The sequence below is a fragment of the Lepidothrix coronata genome, unplaced genomic scaffold, assembly GCF_001604755.1.
Source record: "Lepidothrix coronata isolate B3197 unplaced genomic scaffold, Lepidothrix_coronata-1.0 Scaffold44, whole genome shotgun sequence".
Classification (NCBI taxonomy): domain Eukaryota; kingdom Metazoa; phylum Chordata; class Aves; order Passeriformes; family Pipridae; genus Lepidothrix; species Lepidothrix coronata.
The window spans coordinates 2,155,683-2,169,824 of NW_016690224.1; the positions used below are offsets into that span (position 1 = coordinate 2,155,683).

The window sequence follows — 14,142 nt, forward strand, 5'->3', positions numbered from 1 at the left end:
TGCGCCAGGCCCGGCCCTGCCCCTTCCTGCCGCCCGCCCCGCCCCGGCTCCGGCCTTCCGGGGACCGGCCGAGGGATCGGGATCGGGGTCGGGACCGGGAATGAGACCGGCTGCGCCCCGCGTGTCCGCCCCGGCGCGTCCCTGAACCCCCGAGTGCATCTCCCCCAACCCCGTGTGTGTCCCCAGCTCCGTGTCCCTCCAAGCCCCGTGTGCCCCCCCAGCCTCCGCCGCGGTGAAAGTGAGTTTTGGAAGTGTTTAACTGGCTCCAAGGCGCTGAGAAACGTCGAGGCTGCACTGGGAGCGACAGGACGCGACTGGGAAGCCGCGGCAGGAGGCTGGTTCACACCAGTCCAGGGCTGCTTTGCCCCCACCTAGAATTTGGTTTTAAAACGAGATATGTAAAAGTCTTTCCCTTTTCAAATGCCGGAGGCTGCCAATTCTCCGGATGCCCCCGGCTCAGCCGGGATGGGATGTCGGGAGGCACCGACCTGCCTGGCTGAGGTAGCAGCTGCCAAGACCCACCCCAGGAACCCATCCCGGGGCCAGGCAGTTCCTCCGCTGGGCCTTGGACCATTGTAGCAGAACAAGGTGTTGGTGTGTCAGGACAGCGGCAGCCCCCGTGTCCCCCAGCCCAGCCCTGAGCTCAGCCACGCACGGCACTCCATGAACACAGAAAGGTGGGCTCTGGCTCCTCTCCCTCCGAGCATCGAGATCAGCTTTATTTTCCGTGTCACAGGACAGCTACAGACATGCACTGCTCCCACCCACAGGTCTGCACAGCCAGGCCGTGGACATCTCCAGTGAGGAAATTCCTCCTCTGTCTGTGCTGGAAATCAGGGTTCTCCTCCAACCCGGGGAGTTTGGCCCCTTGGCCTCCAGCCCACAGGACACAGCGGTGGGTTCCATTCTCCCTGCAGTGAATCAGAGGATTCCCTGTGGTGGGTCCTGTCCTCCCTGCTGTGGATCACAGGTTTCCCTGACAGAAGTGAGAACAGGCTCCAGTCTGCCAGGACGTGCCAGCAGTGTCACTTCCACTGGGATGCTCAGGCACACCATGGAGCTGCTGCTGCTGGCACCGGGGCAGACAAAGAGGGGCAGTTTGTGGTGAGGAAGGCAGTGGCAGCTGCTCTCCTGCTGCCCCAGCAGTCCCTGTGTCCCTCGGCCACGCTGGTGCTCTACAGGATGGGTGCCAAGCCCACCACCTCTGCCCGGGGGGCTCGCGTGGTCTTCTCCGGCCGGATGCAGACGGCGAGGCGCTGAGGGAGAGAGCAGGAGAGGGAAAACACAGTGGGTTTCTGTGGGGGGAAGCGGCAGGCCCTTTGAGCCCCTAGAAGTTGAACCCCTAGAAGAGTACAGTATACTGGATGGCGTAAGACCGTTCCCGTGAGAAGCAGAGAAGCTAATTAACCATTCCTATGAGCAGTACAGCCTTGAGAAGCAGGAAGTTAATTGGCAAGTTGATAAGTAGGTTTAGGGAGGATGGAGATGTGCAAGGACAAAAATGTTGGCTATGTTCATGGTGCAGGTGCATGATAATGGTATTTTGTAGAAATTATATTATTTACAAAAAAGTGTGTGAAAAAATGTGGGCTAGCTTTCCTAATAAAGGATGCTGCTGCGCTGAGGCTGCAGACAGCACTTGTCTCAACTTCTTGTGCAGTGTGTGTATGTGTACGTGTGTGCTTTTCTATATCAACCAAACCTAACAACTACGACTACACCGCGACAGGTTTCCTTCCTGCCACGAAGCCACGCTCCTCTGAGCACTTCCCAGGCAGCTCTCCCGGTGGGATTTAATTGCCATATGAACAAAGATGCTGAGGACACAACCACCTGCCCAGCTCCCTGACCCTGGTCTCGGGCTGACCCGAGCAGGGGTCTCTGCCCACCCCAGCCCACCCAGGAGCCATGAGATTGCCCATCCTGCTCCTGACCTGCTTGAGAGACCCCGGTGTCCAGACGAGCTTGTACACCATGTAGAAGGGGATGCAGATGAAGGACGATGCTCCGATGAGGTGTCCCACCGAGGTGCTCCACTCAGGGTACTGGTAGTCAAAGAGGGTCAGGGATGGCTGGTCCAGGAGGGAGCTGATGACTATGAACTGTAACGAGCGGAGCAGAGCTGTGAGGGACCTCAAATCCTGTGAGCAGGTTGGGCCCCTCACCCCAAGACAGACCCTGAGGGGCTGGAGCATATCGAGAGAAGGAAATGGAGCTGGGGAGGGGGCTGGAGCACAAGTCTGATGAGGAGCAGCTGAGGGAGCTGGAGGGGCTCAGCCTGGAGAAAAGGAGGCTCAGGGGGGACCTTTTCCCTCTCTACAACACCCTGACAGGAGGGTGGAGCCAGGTGGGGGTCGTGCTCTTCTCCAAGGTAAAGAGTGACAGGACAACAGGAAATGGCCTCAAGTTGTGCCAGGGGAGGTTTAGGACATTAGGGAAAATTTCCTCACTGAAAGGGTTGTCCAGTCCTGGCACAGCTGCCCAGGGCAGTGGTGGAGTCCCCATCCCTGGAGGGATTTAGAAGCCATGTGGATGTGGCACTTGGGGACATGGGTTAGTGGTGGCCTTGGTAGTGCTGGGGAATGGTTGAACTTGATGATCTTAGAGGGCTTTCCCAACCCAATTGATTCCATGATCTCCCCAGCACTGATGGCAGCTCATCCCATGGGTTATCAGGTTAAGGGGGTGGAACAAGATGATCTTTAAGGTCCCTTCCAACCCAAACCAGCCTGTGATTCCATGATTCTATTAACACCATCCGTGTCCCACTGCTCCCCCTGCTCTCCCAGCCACGACAGGCCAGCGTGGACGTGTCAGTGCCATCTCCCAGGCTCCCCCCCTTGCTGGGTGAGTGCTGGGGGTCTTTGTCTAACGACCCCCCGTGAGACAGTGGCCTGTGAAGGCTGAGTGTCCCTGTGCTGAAACAAGACCGTTTTCTGTCTGCTTTGATGATAATACTCCTCTCTTAATAACCAGGGCAGAGTGCTTAGAGTCATAATTAATCCTCACAAGGCCTCTTCTCCTGCAGATCCAGCGAGATTAGACCCCTCTGCCTCTTGCCAACAGCAGCCTTTGAAGTGCTGGGGGAGCTGGCATTTCAAAGGGGATGGATCCAGCCCTGTGCATGGAGATGGACCTGAGGCCGGCCCTGCCAGGGATGCCGTGGACCAGGAGGATGAAATGAGGCTGCACTTGACCTGTCTGTAGTTCTGGCCATGGATACTCACTGCTAGCAAGGCAGGGCTGACAGCAACCCAGCACAGCTTCCAGAACAGCCCTGGGGTGAAGCCCAGCATGGCTTTGACATCGTGGGAGAACCTCTGTATCCCTGCCAGAGGAGAGAGCTGTCACAGCCCCACCAGGCACGTGGGTACAGGGACACTGACAGCCACAGGGACACTGACAGCCACATGGACACACCATCCATCCCCTTTCCAGGAGTCCCTGGATTTACTCACCTGTGTAGGGTTACACACCTGTGTAGGTGCCCACAGGATGTTTTCCGTGACAGAGGCAGTTTCTTACCGTAAAACCAGGACACAGCTATGGTTTCCAGGAGCACCACTGCCAGGATGGAGCAGCCAGCACCGAACTCCTCCAGCAGCTTCACCACGTAGGCTCCCCCCTGGAGTAGCACGAGGAGGGAGGGTGGCTGCAGACCCCATGGGGGTGAAGGAGTGGGAGTGTGGGGGTCAGGGATGGGGCTGTTTCAGTGGTACTCACATAGGTGAGGGTGCTCAGGGAGCCCAGGAAAGAGACTGTGATGAGGCCGAGGACAAAGAGCTCCCGTCGCCCGGCCAGGAGCTGGGGGTACTCATCCATCACAGCCGTGATCACGGCCTCCAGGCCCCCAAACTGCAAAGGAAATGCTGGCATGGGGTGGGAAAATGGGATGTGGGGACAGTCCTGCTCTCCAAGAAAATCCACTCCCTCCATGGCAGAGTGGGGATATCCCATCCCATCCCATCCCATCCCATCCCATCCCATCCCATCCCATCCCATCCCATCCCTCATCACCCTGTTGGAGACATGGCTGGGTTGTCCCTTTCCGCAGAGGCACCTACTGTGCTGTCCAGCCCCAGTGTGATCACCATCAGGAAGAAGATGATGGCGAAGAAGGTGGATCCCACCATGTTGGCAATTGCTTCAGGGTAGGTGATGAAAAGGAGGCTTGGCCCTAGGAGGGGACACTGGCTTGGTTGGGTGTCCCCTGGCACAGCCTGGGGTGTGGGCAGGAACGTGCTTGGGGAAGGTGCTGCTGGAGGGATGAGAACCTTTGTCTCTGGCTACATCCTCCACCTCCACATCCCTCATCTCAGCCATGTAGCCCAGCACGGTGAAGATGACAAAGCCTGAGAGGAAGCTGGTGAGGCAGTTCACTGCGCTGGTGATGAGAGCATCCCTGGAAGGCAGAAAGTAGGGAGATCCCCCCCTCCAGATCAACCCTCACCCCAGTTGAGCTGCTCTGGCCGCCTTCCCCCCCTCCCGTTCCCTCTTCTGGCCCCTCACACCAAAATCATCAGTGAAATGGGGAAAGATGATCAGCCTGCAGCCACGGGGACCAGGAGCTGTTGGGATGTGGCCACGGGGACCAGGAGCTCTCAGGATGTACCCCTGCTGCAGCTATGCCTGTGCAGCCCCTGTGCCCACCGGGGCCCGTGGCTGCAGAACTCACCGGTAGCAGTTGTTGTGGAAATGGTTGTAACTGGCCAGGGCAAGGAGTACTCCAAATCCAGGACCCAAGGAGAAGAAAATCTGTGCAGCAGCATCAACCCAAACCTGGTGGGAGAAGCAACAGGAGAATGGGCAGGGCAGGGGGTCCTTGGGGCTGGGATGGGGCTGGGAGGTGCCCCCTGGTACCCACGGCATGGACATCCCATGGCACAGGGATGGGGGCTGTGTTGGCACATGTGTCCAAACCTCATCTCCTGCCTGCCCCACCCCCTCAGGGAATGTCACCAGGTGGAGGGAGCTGGTATCCACGCTGGGGTCCTGCAGCAGCAGAATTAAGCAGTGTCACCTGTACTTGCCCGTGTCTGGAGGGGGATGGAGTTGAGGGGAGCCCCAAACCCCCATACCCATTCCTGCCGGCAGGTTCGGTGCTGGCAGCACGGCCCTCATTACCTTTAATGAGAATTCTCAAGTGCTGCCTGGTAATTACCCACAGGAAGCCCATTGTCAGGCTGGGGCGAGAGCACGGCACAAACAAAACCCGGCGAAAATGAAATGGGTGATTCAATTACGGATTTACATTTCCAAGAACCTGTCCAGGGCACCTTGTTTCTGTGGGAACAAGGCCCCCATCCCCTGTGGTGGGGCCAGACCCGTGGGCAGGGGTGGGTGGGTGTCCCAGGGAGGGTGTCTGTGTCCTGCCATCCCTGGGGCAATGCGTCCCCCCCCCCACCCCCCCGTGCACTCACCGCAGTGCTCAGGAGTTTACCCCAGTCCGGGCGCAGGTAGAAGACGACCCCCCTCCAGGCGCCGGGCAGGGTGGCCCCCCGGATCAGTAGGATGAGGAGAACGACGTAGGGCAGGGTGGCCGTCACCCACACCACCTGGGGGGACAGAGCCGTCAGCCCGCGGCACCACCGAGCACCCAACCCCCCTGTGTCAGGCACAGCTCACTCGGGGTGCCCTGAGGGGCAGGGGCTGGGGGGGAGGGAGGTGATATTTTCTCTTCCTGCAGTCAGGTGAGTTGCAAAACCCCCACCTGGTGATGGGTCCCTCTTGCCCAGGGCTCTGGCATGTCCATGTCAGGGCAGGGCTGCTGCTGGAGCCCTCCTTACCTTCCCAGAGGTTTTCACCCCTTTCCACAGGCTGAAGTAGACGATGGCAAAGATGAGGAAGAGGCAGAGGAGCAGCTGCCAGTGGATCCCCCCTATGTCGTACAGACCCCTGGATTTATGGATCTCCAGGACCTTCCTCCTGCAGGCAGGGATCCCCACGGCCGGGGAGCAGGATCAACCCCAGGCAGGCAGTCCTGAGCTCCCCAGGAGCATTCCCACCTGACAGCCTGCTCCCAGGCACCTGCTTCCAAGCAGCAGACCCAAGTGCCTCCACAGGGACATGCCCAGCTTTAACACACTATCCACATCCGTGGACTTACGTGTAAAACTCCTCGGCAGGGGACCTGGAGAAGTTGGTCCAGGTGATGTTGCTCCTGCCGAAGTAGTTGGTGCAGTCAGGGGTGTTCCAGGGGTTGTCGCAGCTCGCCCAGGGCAGGGTGCCCGAGAAGGACGAGTAGAAGTAGTAGAGAGCCCAGGCAATGATGGTGTTGTAGTAGAAGGAGACGTAGAGGCCGATGATGCAGATGGCAAATCCGATGCCTGGGAAAAGCCAAGAGCAGGCTCAGCCCCTGGGACACGTCTGTGGGGAGCGGCACTGCTGGCATGGCCCTGCACCCCAGCACGTGGAGCCTGGGCTGGGGGGCTCTCACCTTTAAAGATGGGGCAGATGCGCTTCCAGATGGGGATGGCTCCTGTCCTGTGGAACTGCCCCAGGGCCAGCTCCATGTAGAAGAGGGGCACCCCTCCAAAAACAGCCATCAGTGTGTAGGGGATGAGGAAGGCTCCTGTGGGGAGGGAGCAGAGCAGGGTCACCACCAGGCTGCGAGGGGAGGACCACGGTATTGTCACCTTCCTCCCTCACGGTGCTGCCCCAGTGCAGCACGTCGGGTTTGGATGTGTTTGTGAGATGCTTTGGAAATGATCTGGGGCTCAGAGATGAGAGACTCTGCTTGGAGTCCCAGCTTCTTGGGCTTCCCAGGACTCCCCCTCTGGCCAGGATGGTACAAAGAGCCACACAAACCATTGGGGTGCAGGGGAAGGGACTCCAAGCACCCCTCAGGTCCAGAAGTATTTTGGAGAAAATCCCACTGAATATGCACAGCCACCCCAAGACGCATAATTAAGCTGTAATCTGCATTATTCATAACAATCTCATTTTTACCAGGGCTACACTCATACCCCATGGAGGTTTTGGAAGTGGAGCCGCTTTCCGAGTTCTGCTGGGACTAGTTAATTTAACCCCCACGGCTCCTCTCTCTGAGAGCCCCCTGTGTGCATGTGATGTGGCATCCCCAGCACCCTCAGCATCCCCAGTATCCCCAGCATCTCCAGCATCATCTCCAGTATCCTGAATACCCCCAGCATGCCCAGTATCCCCAGTACTCTCAGCATCCTCAGCATCCCCAGCACCCTCCTGTATTCCCCCAGGCTGGACTGGCCCAGCAGGGCAATGTTTTCTCCAGTGTTTCCCTTCCAGGCAGGTCCTGGGCTGTGGGTGAGCCCAGCACTGGCCATCCTGGTGCTCCTGTTCTACAGGGACTGTGGCTGTACTCCCCCAGAGCTGCTGCCTGAACTCCTCACCCTCCTGTGTGTGGGGTGGGTGGAAATCCCCCTCCCGATCCACAGCCACACAGAGGGGCTCAGCTTTGGTCCCAGTCCCACAGGAGCAACTCACAAATAACTGTGCTTCAGTGTGGGCACCTGGGATCCACAGTTTTGCCTTGAGTATGGAACTAATTATCTCTTTCTAATTTTCCCAAGCAGTAGAGGATGTTCCCTGAAAGCTGACTTTGGCAATTAAATCCGCTGCGCTTTCCCAAACAGCTCAAAATTCACATCCCTCCTTTTTGATTTCCATGTGAGAGAGGTTTCTACCCTGCTCCATTTAAAGCAATTTATTTAGTTGTCATTTACTGAAAGATTTTTCCTGCACGAAGCTTTTGCATCTTCATTTTCCATTGATCCTTCACAGGCTGAACCCCCCGGAGCCAGGGCTGCTCATGGGGTCCAGCATTGCTGGCCAAGATCCACGGCAGGAGGGTGGGATCCTCATAAGGATGATTTTAAACCAAGCCACCCCAAAGGACAGCTTCCCAGAGTCCCATGATCATAAAGTGTATGAACCTCCCACCCCAAATTTAGAGATCTTAATCCTTTATCGTGGTTTGGATCGGGCTAGTTTTCCCTTTGTGATCCTAGAGCTGCTAACACACCTCTAGCCCCATGGGGAAAGGAGGGAAAGACACCAGGGAAGGAGGGAAGGACCCCAGGGAAGGAGGATGGAGGGAATGGAGGAGGATTTTGAATGAAGAAAGAGGCAAACAGAACAGAGAGAGATGGCAGGAGAAGTTGGGTCGGTCTCTAAACCGCCCTGTCCAGAGCAGAGCAGCTGAAGACAAAGAAAGAAAAGAAACAGGGAGTTTTTCAGGGTGGGAAAGATGGAAAAATGAGAAAAAAGATGTCTTTTCTTCAAAAGAAGACTTAAATAACCCCAGTGGTGTCCTTACCCCCTCCATTCTGGTAGCAGATGTAAGGGAACCGCCAGACGTTGCCCAGATCGACGGCAAATCCGATGACCGAGAGGAGGAAATCCATCTTTTTGCTCCACTTGTCCCTGGGGTGGGTTTGAGGGTTCAGGGGTGCAAGGCTGGCAAGGGGACCCGGGCAGGGCTGCTCTGCCATCCTGCTGCCCTGGCAAATCCTGCAGGATTCAGGCTGAGCAACTTGGGGCCGGGGAGGATTTTTCTGTTGCTGATGACAGATCCGAGGAGGGGAGGGTCAGGCTGACTGCGCTTCCCCACCTCCCGCTGGAAACCCACGGCACGGAGAGCAGCCGGCAGGGAAAGCAGAGCTCTGATCAAAGGCAGGAGGGGAGAGCAGCCCCTGAGCAGGGACTGGCCTGACCCCGCAGGGACCACCAGCTTCACCCTGTGGGGACCCACCTCACCCCGTGGGGATCAGCCTGACCTCGTGGGGACCAGCCGGACCCCACATCATCAGCCGGACCCCACAGGACCAGCCTGACCCCACAGAGACCAGCCTCGCCCTGCGGGTCCCATCCCCTCAGTACCTGCTGGGTGTATCTGGGGGCTGGGCTGGTGAAACAGGACCCTGTTTCCTCCTTCCTCCTGAAAAATCCTTATTTCTCTGTCCCTGGTGTTTTGCTGTTACCACTCTGCAAATGATGACACCAGACCCACTGGAGGAGGTGACCACTCATTCTTGCAGGGAAAGATCAGGAATTCTGGAGTGGTTTGGGTTGGAAGGGATGTTTAAAGGTCACCTTATCCATCTGGGCTCACTGGGTCTCTCTGGGGTGTGAATTGTTGGGAATAAGCCACATGAAATTGAAATAACTTTCACAGCTGAGCTGTGACCAGGAGGGAATGGCAGTGTCCCCAGAGCCACCGCTCTGCCCTGTCTCAGTTTAACAGCAGATTTTACTGCAGTGATACATGCTTGAGCACGGGGTCACTGGGTGCTCCCAGGGCTCTGAGGGGCTCCAGCCCTGACTGTCCCAGCCTTTCTCATCCGTAATTAAAAGAAACTCCAGGAAAGACCATGAGAGCAGGAGCTGGAGCTGCGGCTTCAGGGCCAGGGTGAGCGGGTTGCTGTGACGACGTGACGCAGCTGCCTGGTGTCTGCCCGGTGTCTGCCCAGCACAGGAAGCCTCTGGACACTGTTAATCCCTCAGGCACACACATGGAGACCCGTTAGAAACCTCCAGTTAAAAACACATTTATTTTTTTGGTGTGTCTGGCCCCAGCTGTTTGGGGTGTCATAGAATGGAATCACAGCATCATGAAGTCACTGAGGTTGGAAAAGCCCTCTAAGACCATCAAGTCCAACTGTTCTCCCAGCACTGCCAAGGCCATAACTCACTCATGTCCCTAAGTGCCACATCTGCACACCCTTGGTTGTGGAGGAGGAGCAGGGGACATGGCTCTGCCAGGGGACATCATCCACCGGCTCCTTGCCTGCACATGATCCTGAGAGCCCTAGGAAGGGGATTTTTTCTCCTAATGAGCCACCCCACCTCACTGTGTGCCCCTGGGTGTCCCCTGACCCAGTGTGGGGAGCACGAACTGGGGTGCCCAGCCCAGGGCTGCCCCCTCCCAGTAGGCAGGGACGGGTGTAGGTTCTGGTACCATCAATCCCCACACTGGGTGGGCTGCACTCTACAGGCTTCTCCCTCTGTGCTGGGAAGCCCAAAATTATTGTTCCTTTAACATGAAATCATTGTTCCTTGAACACCTCTCCTTTCAAATACAAGTTTTCTGCTTGTGGGTTCATGAGGAGCAATGAGACTTTACCCCAAGTGAAGGGGTTGGGTGGGAGGGTGTCAGGGTGGTCTCTGCTCTGAGGGGAGAGTGAGTGGAGGTTGGGGGAGTCCCACCACAGCCAGACAGAGCCCCTCCACCATCAGCCCCCCTCCACGAGCCCCAGTGCAGCTCTCCCTGAGCCAAGCCCCAGCACACAGGTGAGGGACAGTTAATCTCCTGCGGTTTATACAGGATTTGTGTCACTCCTGGGACTTTCCAGAGCTGTGGATTCCAGTCCCAGTCCTTCAGCGCGGGTGTGGAGATGAAAGCCAAGGCTGTGCTCAGCAGTGGGGGCTGCGGGGGCTGCCAGAGGGGCTGCCCTTGTCCCAGGCTTTGAGATGAAGGTGAGAAATCCCTGCTGCTGGTGTGATCTGCCTGTGGAGCATGCCAGGGGAGCAGGGTTTAACACCCTGAACAAAGATCAGCTCAAGCATAAATGACAGAACAGAGGCAGCTGGTGCCATAGCAGCTGTAAAAAATAATATATAATAGATAATAGCATTTTCTCTTTGCTGACCCTTCTTTTCTCTGGGTGGTTTACGTGGAATGGCTCTGTGTAATGAAGGGGGAGACCCTCCTGTGCCCTGGTCCTGCCTCTGCTCAGGAAGGCTCCGCAGATGGACTCAGTCACTGCCAGGTCTGATTGAAGGAGCTGGCTGAGGGGTCTGAGGGGACCTGTGGGGACCTGTGGGGGTCTGCAGGGGTCTGTGTGGAGCAAGGACACCCTCAGCAGAGGGTGCTGGGCTGAGACTGTTTTCCTGGTGTGAATCTGGCATCGTTTAAAGCTGAGCTACTTTGTCTCCTGAAGAACCCCTTGTTTTCCCCACACTAGTCTGTTAAATCACATGGGATGCGCTTTGTCCTCCCACCTTGGGCAGAGCTGGGAGTGCAGGAACAGTGTGAGCCTGGCACAGCTGGAGCTGTTCCCACAGCAGCTCCAAGCTGGAGCTGTGCAGTGCTTTGCCAGCACAGGGATGTGCCCGTTGCTGTCTGAAAGCTCCCTGTGCTGAGGCACTGCCCGGTATCTGTTTCCCAGGCACCACTGCTGCTCCACTCCAGCCCAAGGATGTGCTGCACCGTCAGTTCAATACCTCCATCCCTGACAGATCCCCCAGGTCCTTGCTGGTGAATGAGCCATGAATGCTCCCAGTGCTCCCATCCTGCTCCCCCAGCTCCCACCCTCTCCTGGGGCTCCCGACCCCCCACCCGTGCCGCCGTCCCTCCGCAGCGGGTCAGGGCCACGCTGTCAAAGCAATGAGGGCAGAGCTTTGAAATCTCCGTTTTGTTTTAGAAGCTGCAAGGTGGAAAGAGCAGTGCAGGTTCTCAGGTTCTCAGGGCTGCTGGAGGCGGGAGGAGGGAGGGGGAGAGGTGTCTCGGGGAGATCATGGAATGGTTTGGTTTGGAAGGGACCTTAAAGCTCATCTTGTTCCACCCACTGCCATAGGCAGGGATACCTTCCACTTAACCAGGTTGCTCCAAGCCTCGTCCAACCTGGCCTTGGACACTTCCAGGGATGGGGCAGCCACAGCTTCTCTGGGCAACCTGTGCCAGGGCCTCCCCACCCTCACAGGGAAGAATTTCTTCCAATAGCTTGCTGTCTCAACACAGACACACTCTGTTTATTTCTGCTTTTTCCTGTTATTTTCCTTACTCAAAGCGCAAGTGACCTTAGATTGAAAACAGTTTAAATCCAGCTCAAATCAGATTTAAATTTGAATATCCACTGCAGTAGAAGTTGTTTCAAAACACCACAATGACTTGATTAGCAGATTGCTTTTATCCCACCTGCTCATTTGTGCAGGGAAATGCAGAGGAGAAAATTGTGGTCTTAAAACAACTATCCTGTTTAAGCTGCAGAGGCAGTAGTGGGAAGTTTAATTTAATTAGCATGATAATCAGAGATGTAACTTAATCACATTAAGTATAGATCAACGTGCTCTCATTTAAGCTCTCCAGGCTCCAGAAAATAGGGGCCAATCATCTCCCACCTGTCTTTAATCCAGGGAGAAGAAGACTGTTCCAAGAGAAAGGAATCAGCAAGGCTTGGTGAGAGTTTGTCCTTGTGCTTCTTTCAGCTGATTTTTCCCCAAGGGAAGGTAATAAATTAGCAATTTATTGCCCCTGTGTAGCAGGGTTCCTCCTGGATGGCAGGTTTAGGTCAAATGGTCTCATCCTTGGCTGGAGAAGCTTCATAGAGACTGGAGCTGTGCCAGGCTGTACCTGACATGGTGCTGTGCCCAGCTTCTCAGGAACCTGGCACCTTCTCTGTGCCAGCATCTGCGGGTACGCAGAGCCACAGCTCTGCTCTGCCCCAGGGAAAATTTGGGGCCAGGGGAGCAAGTGATCTGCCTCTGCCCTGCTAATTACACTCACTGCTATCTCATGGTGATCCCACACAGTGTTTGATGAGGCCAGGACACATCATCATAGGTATTTATTAGTGTGTATTAATTGCCTGTCCAGGTTGTAGGGCCTGTGGTCACCAGTACATGACAGGCAGGGTGGCAGAGCTACAAGCACAGCTGGAGCCCCTGGTCAGGGCCAGCTCCTGACTGGGCTGTGGGTCTCAGGTCAGACCAGGAAAGCCTTGGGCTCCTGTATCTTTGGTCCTTCTCCTCCCACACCCCTTTTTAGGGGAAGGGGACCCCATCCACAGGGTTCTCCATGGACAGACCCCTGGCAAAGGCTGCTGGGCAGAGATGTGCTGGTGCAGCTCGTGAGAGCGGCACTGGACTTGCTGCCCTGGGGGTCCACAGCCAGTGTCCATAAGGAGCAGAGCTGCAGCCATAGGGACAAACCAGGCACACAGTCCCCAGCACAGCAGTCCTGTGTCACTTGCAGGGAGCCCAGCCTTAGGCCAAGGTGAATCCCTGGACTGAGATCAGAATCCTGAGGGTCAAATCAACGCTCAGTGACTGCAGAGGGGACCCCCCACCAGCAGCACCCAGAGCTGTCCAGGCCAGATTCCCATGGATCCTAGAATCTTTCTGGGATCTATCTGGATCAGGGATCACATACTCCCAATCAAGCTGTGCCTGTTGCTGCAACTTTGTAACATTTGTGCTGCCACCACCTTTGTTAACAGGAAATAAACAGCGAAAAGCAAACAGAGGACACGGAAATAGGTTTTCTGCTACAAGGGATATGGCCCAGGTCTCCTCCTGGCCCCTGTAAGGTACAGAAGGGAGTGAATTCAGATTAAGCCTGAGCCCAGAGCTCCCTCCTGTTCTCCTGCCAGTCCAGGTACTGGAGGGGAACCATTGGGAGCATCATTCCTGCTGTCTCCAGAGCCACCAAGCACCAGCATGGAGCGAAAGGCTCCGAGGCAGAGGGTGCAGCTCAGCTCTGGGAGCAGCGGAGGAGATCACGGGGGGCTGGCAGAGGTGGGAGCACGTCCCTGCTGTCCATGCCAGGATTAGTCCCAATGGCAGGGATGGCCAGTGGGGCTGTGCCAGTGGCCCTGTGCCCACATGCAGCACGGCCAGGCACTGCTGCCCTTGCAATAATGTGTTTTGTAGTTATTGGAAACCGGACTGCAGAGGAGCCGGGATGCTGTTTCTATGGAAATGTCCTGGAACACCAAATGAGGAAAGAGAAAAACAGAAGATGTGTTAATAGAGCTGCAGGAGGGCCACTTTCTGAGGGGCTGTGATTTTGAGAGGAGGAAAAGGGGGTCTCATGACTTGGTCTCCTGGTGTGGGGCTGTGAGCACGTGGGTGCTTCCCCCTTCGTGGGACTCTCAGAGCCCTGAACCCCTATCCAAGGATGGACACTGCCCCAGCAACCTCGTGTGCAGGGACACCCCGAGGGCTCTCCCTGTCCCGTGTCACACGCTGCCGTCCCCGGGCACCTCGGGGCCCCTCGGCCTCGGGTGACCTGGGGCCTGGCTGGGGGGAAAGGGGTCCAGCTGGGGGGTGCCTGGGGGCGGTGGTGTCCCCTGGGAGCTGGAGGATGGCTGGGACCCCAGTGAGGGGCCGGTCCCGGCTGAGCCGCTGCTGGGCGTGCCGGGGGTGCTGGTGCCCGGCGATGCCGGG

The 14,142-nt window shown here is 56.9% G+C and overlaps 1 protein-coding gene across 1 annotated transcript; it reads right to left on the reverse strand.

Moving 5' to 3' along the window:
- Positions 1 to 1,089: 1,089 nt before the first annotated feature.
- On the reverse strand, positions 1,090 to 8,468 carry LOC108496848 (sodium-dependent serotonin transporter-like). The gene is made up of 13 exons (XM_017813941.1): positions 8,294 to 8,468; positions 6,437 to 6,571; positions 6,107 to 6,326; positions 5,787 to 5,925; positions 5,421 to 5,555; positions 4,676 to 4,779; positions 4,275 to 4,402; positions 4,065 to 4,177; positions 3,724 to 3,855; positions 3,526 to 3,625; positions 3,228 to 3,328; positions 1,935 to 2,102; positions 1,090 to 1,256 (listed from the first exon to the last, which is right to left on the reverse strand). Exons 1-13 carry the CDS (start codon positions 8,466 to 8,468, stop codon positions 1,176 to 1,178), a joined length of 1,731 nt encoding a protein of 576 aa, XP_017669430.1. The 3' UTR covers positions 1,090 to 1,175.
- Between the last annotated feature and the right edge of the window lie 5,674 nt (positions 8,469 to 14,142).

Bases quoted from the DNA above. Each gene is read 5' to 3' on its own strand.
- LOC108496848 (XM_017813941.1), bottom strand. From the start codon at position 8,468: ATGGCAGAGCAGCCCTGCCCGGGTCCCCTTGCCAGCCTTGCACCCCTG. The intron at 3,626-3,723 runs GTGAGTACCACT...GTGCTACTCCAG, and splicing joins CCCTGAGCACCCTCACCTAT to GGGGGAGCCTACGTGGTGAA. The intron at 1,257-1,934 runs GTCAGGAGCAGG...TCTCTCCCTCAG, and splicing joins CACCGGGGTCTCTCAAGCAG to CGCCTCGCCGTCTGCATCCG.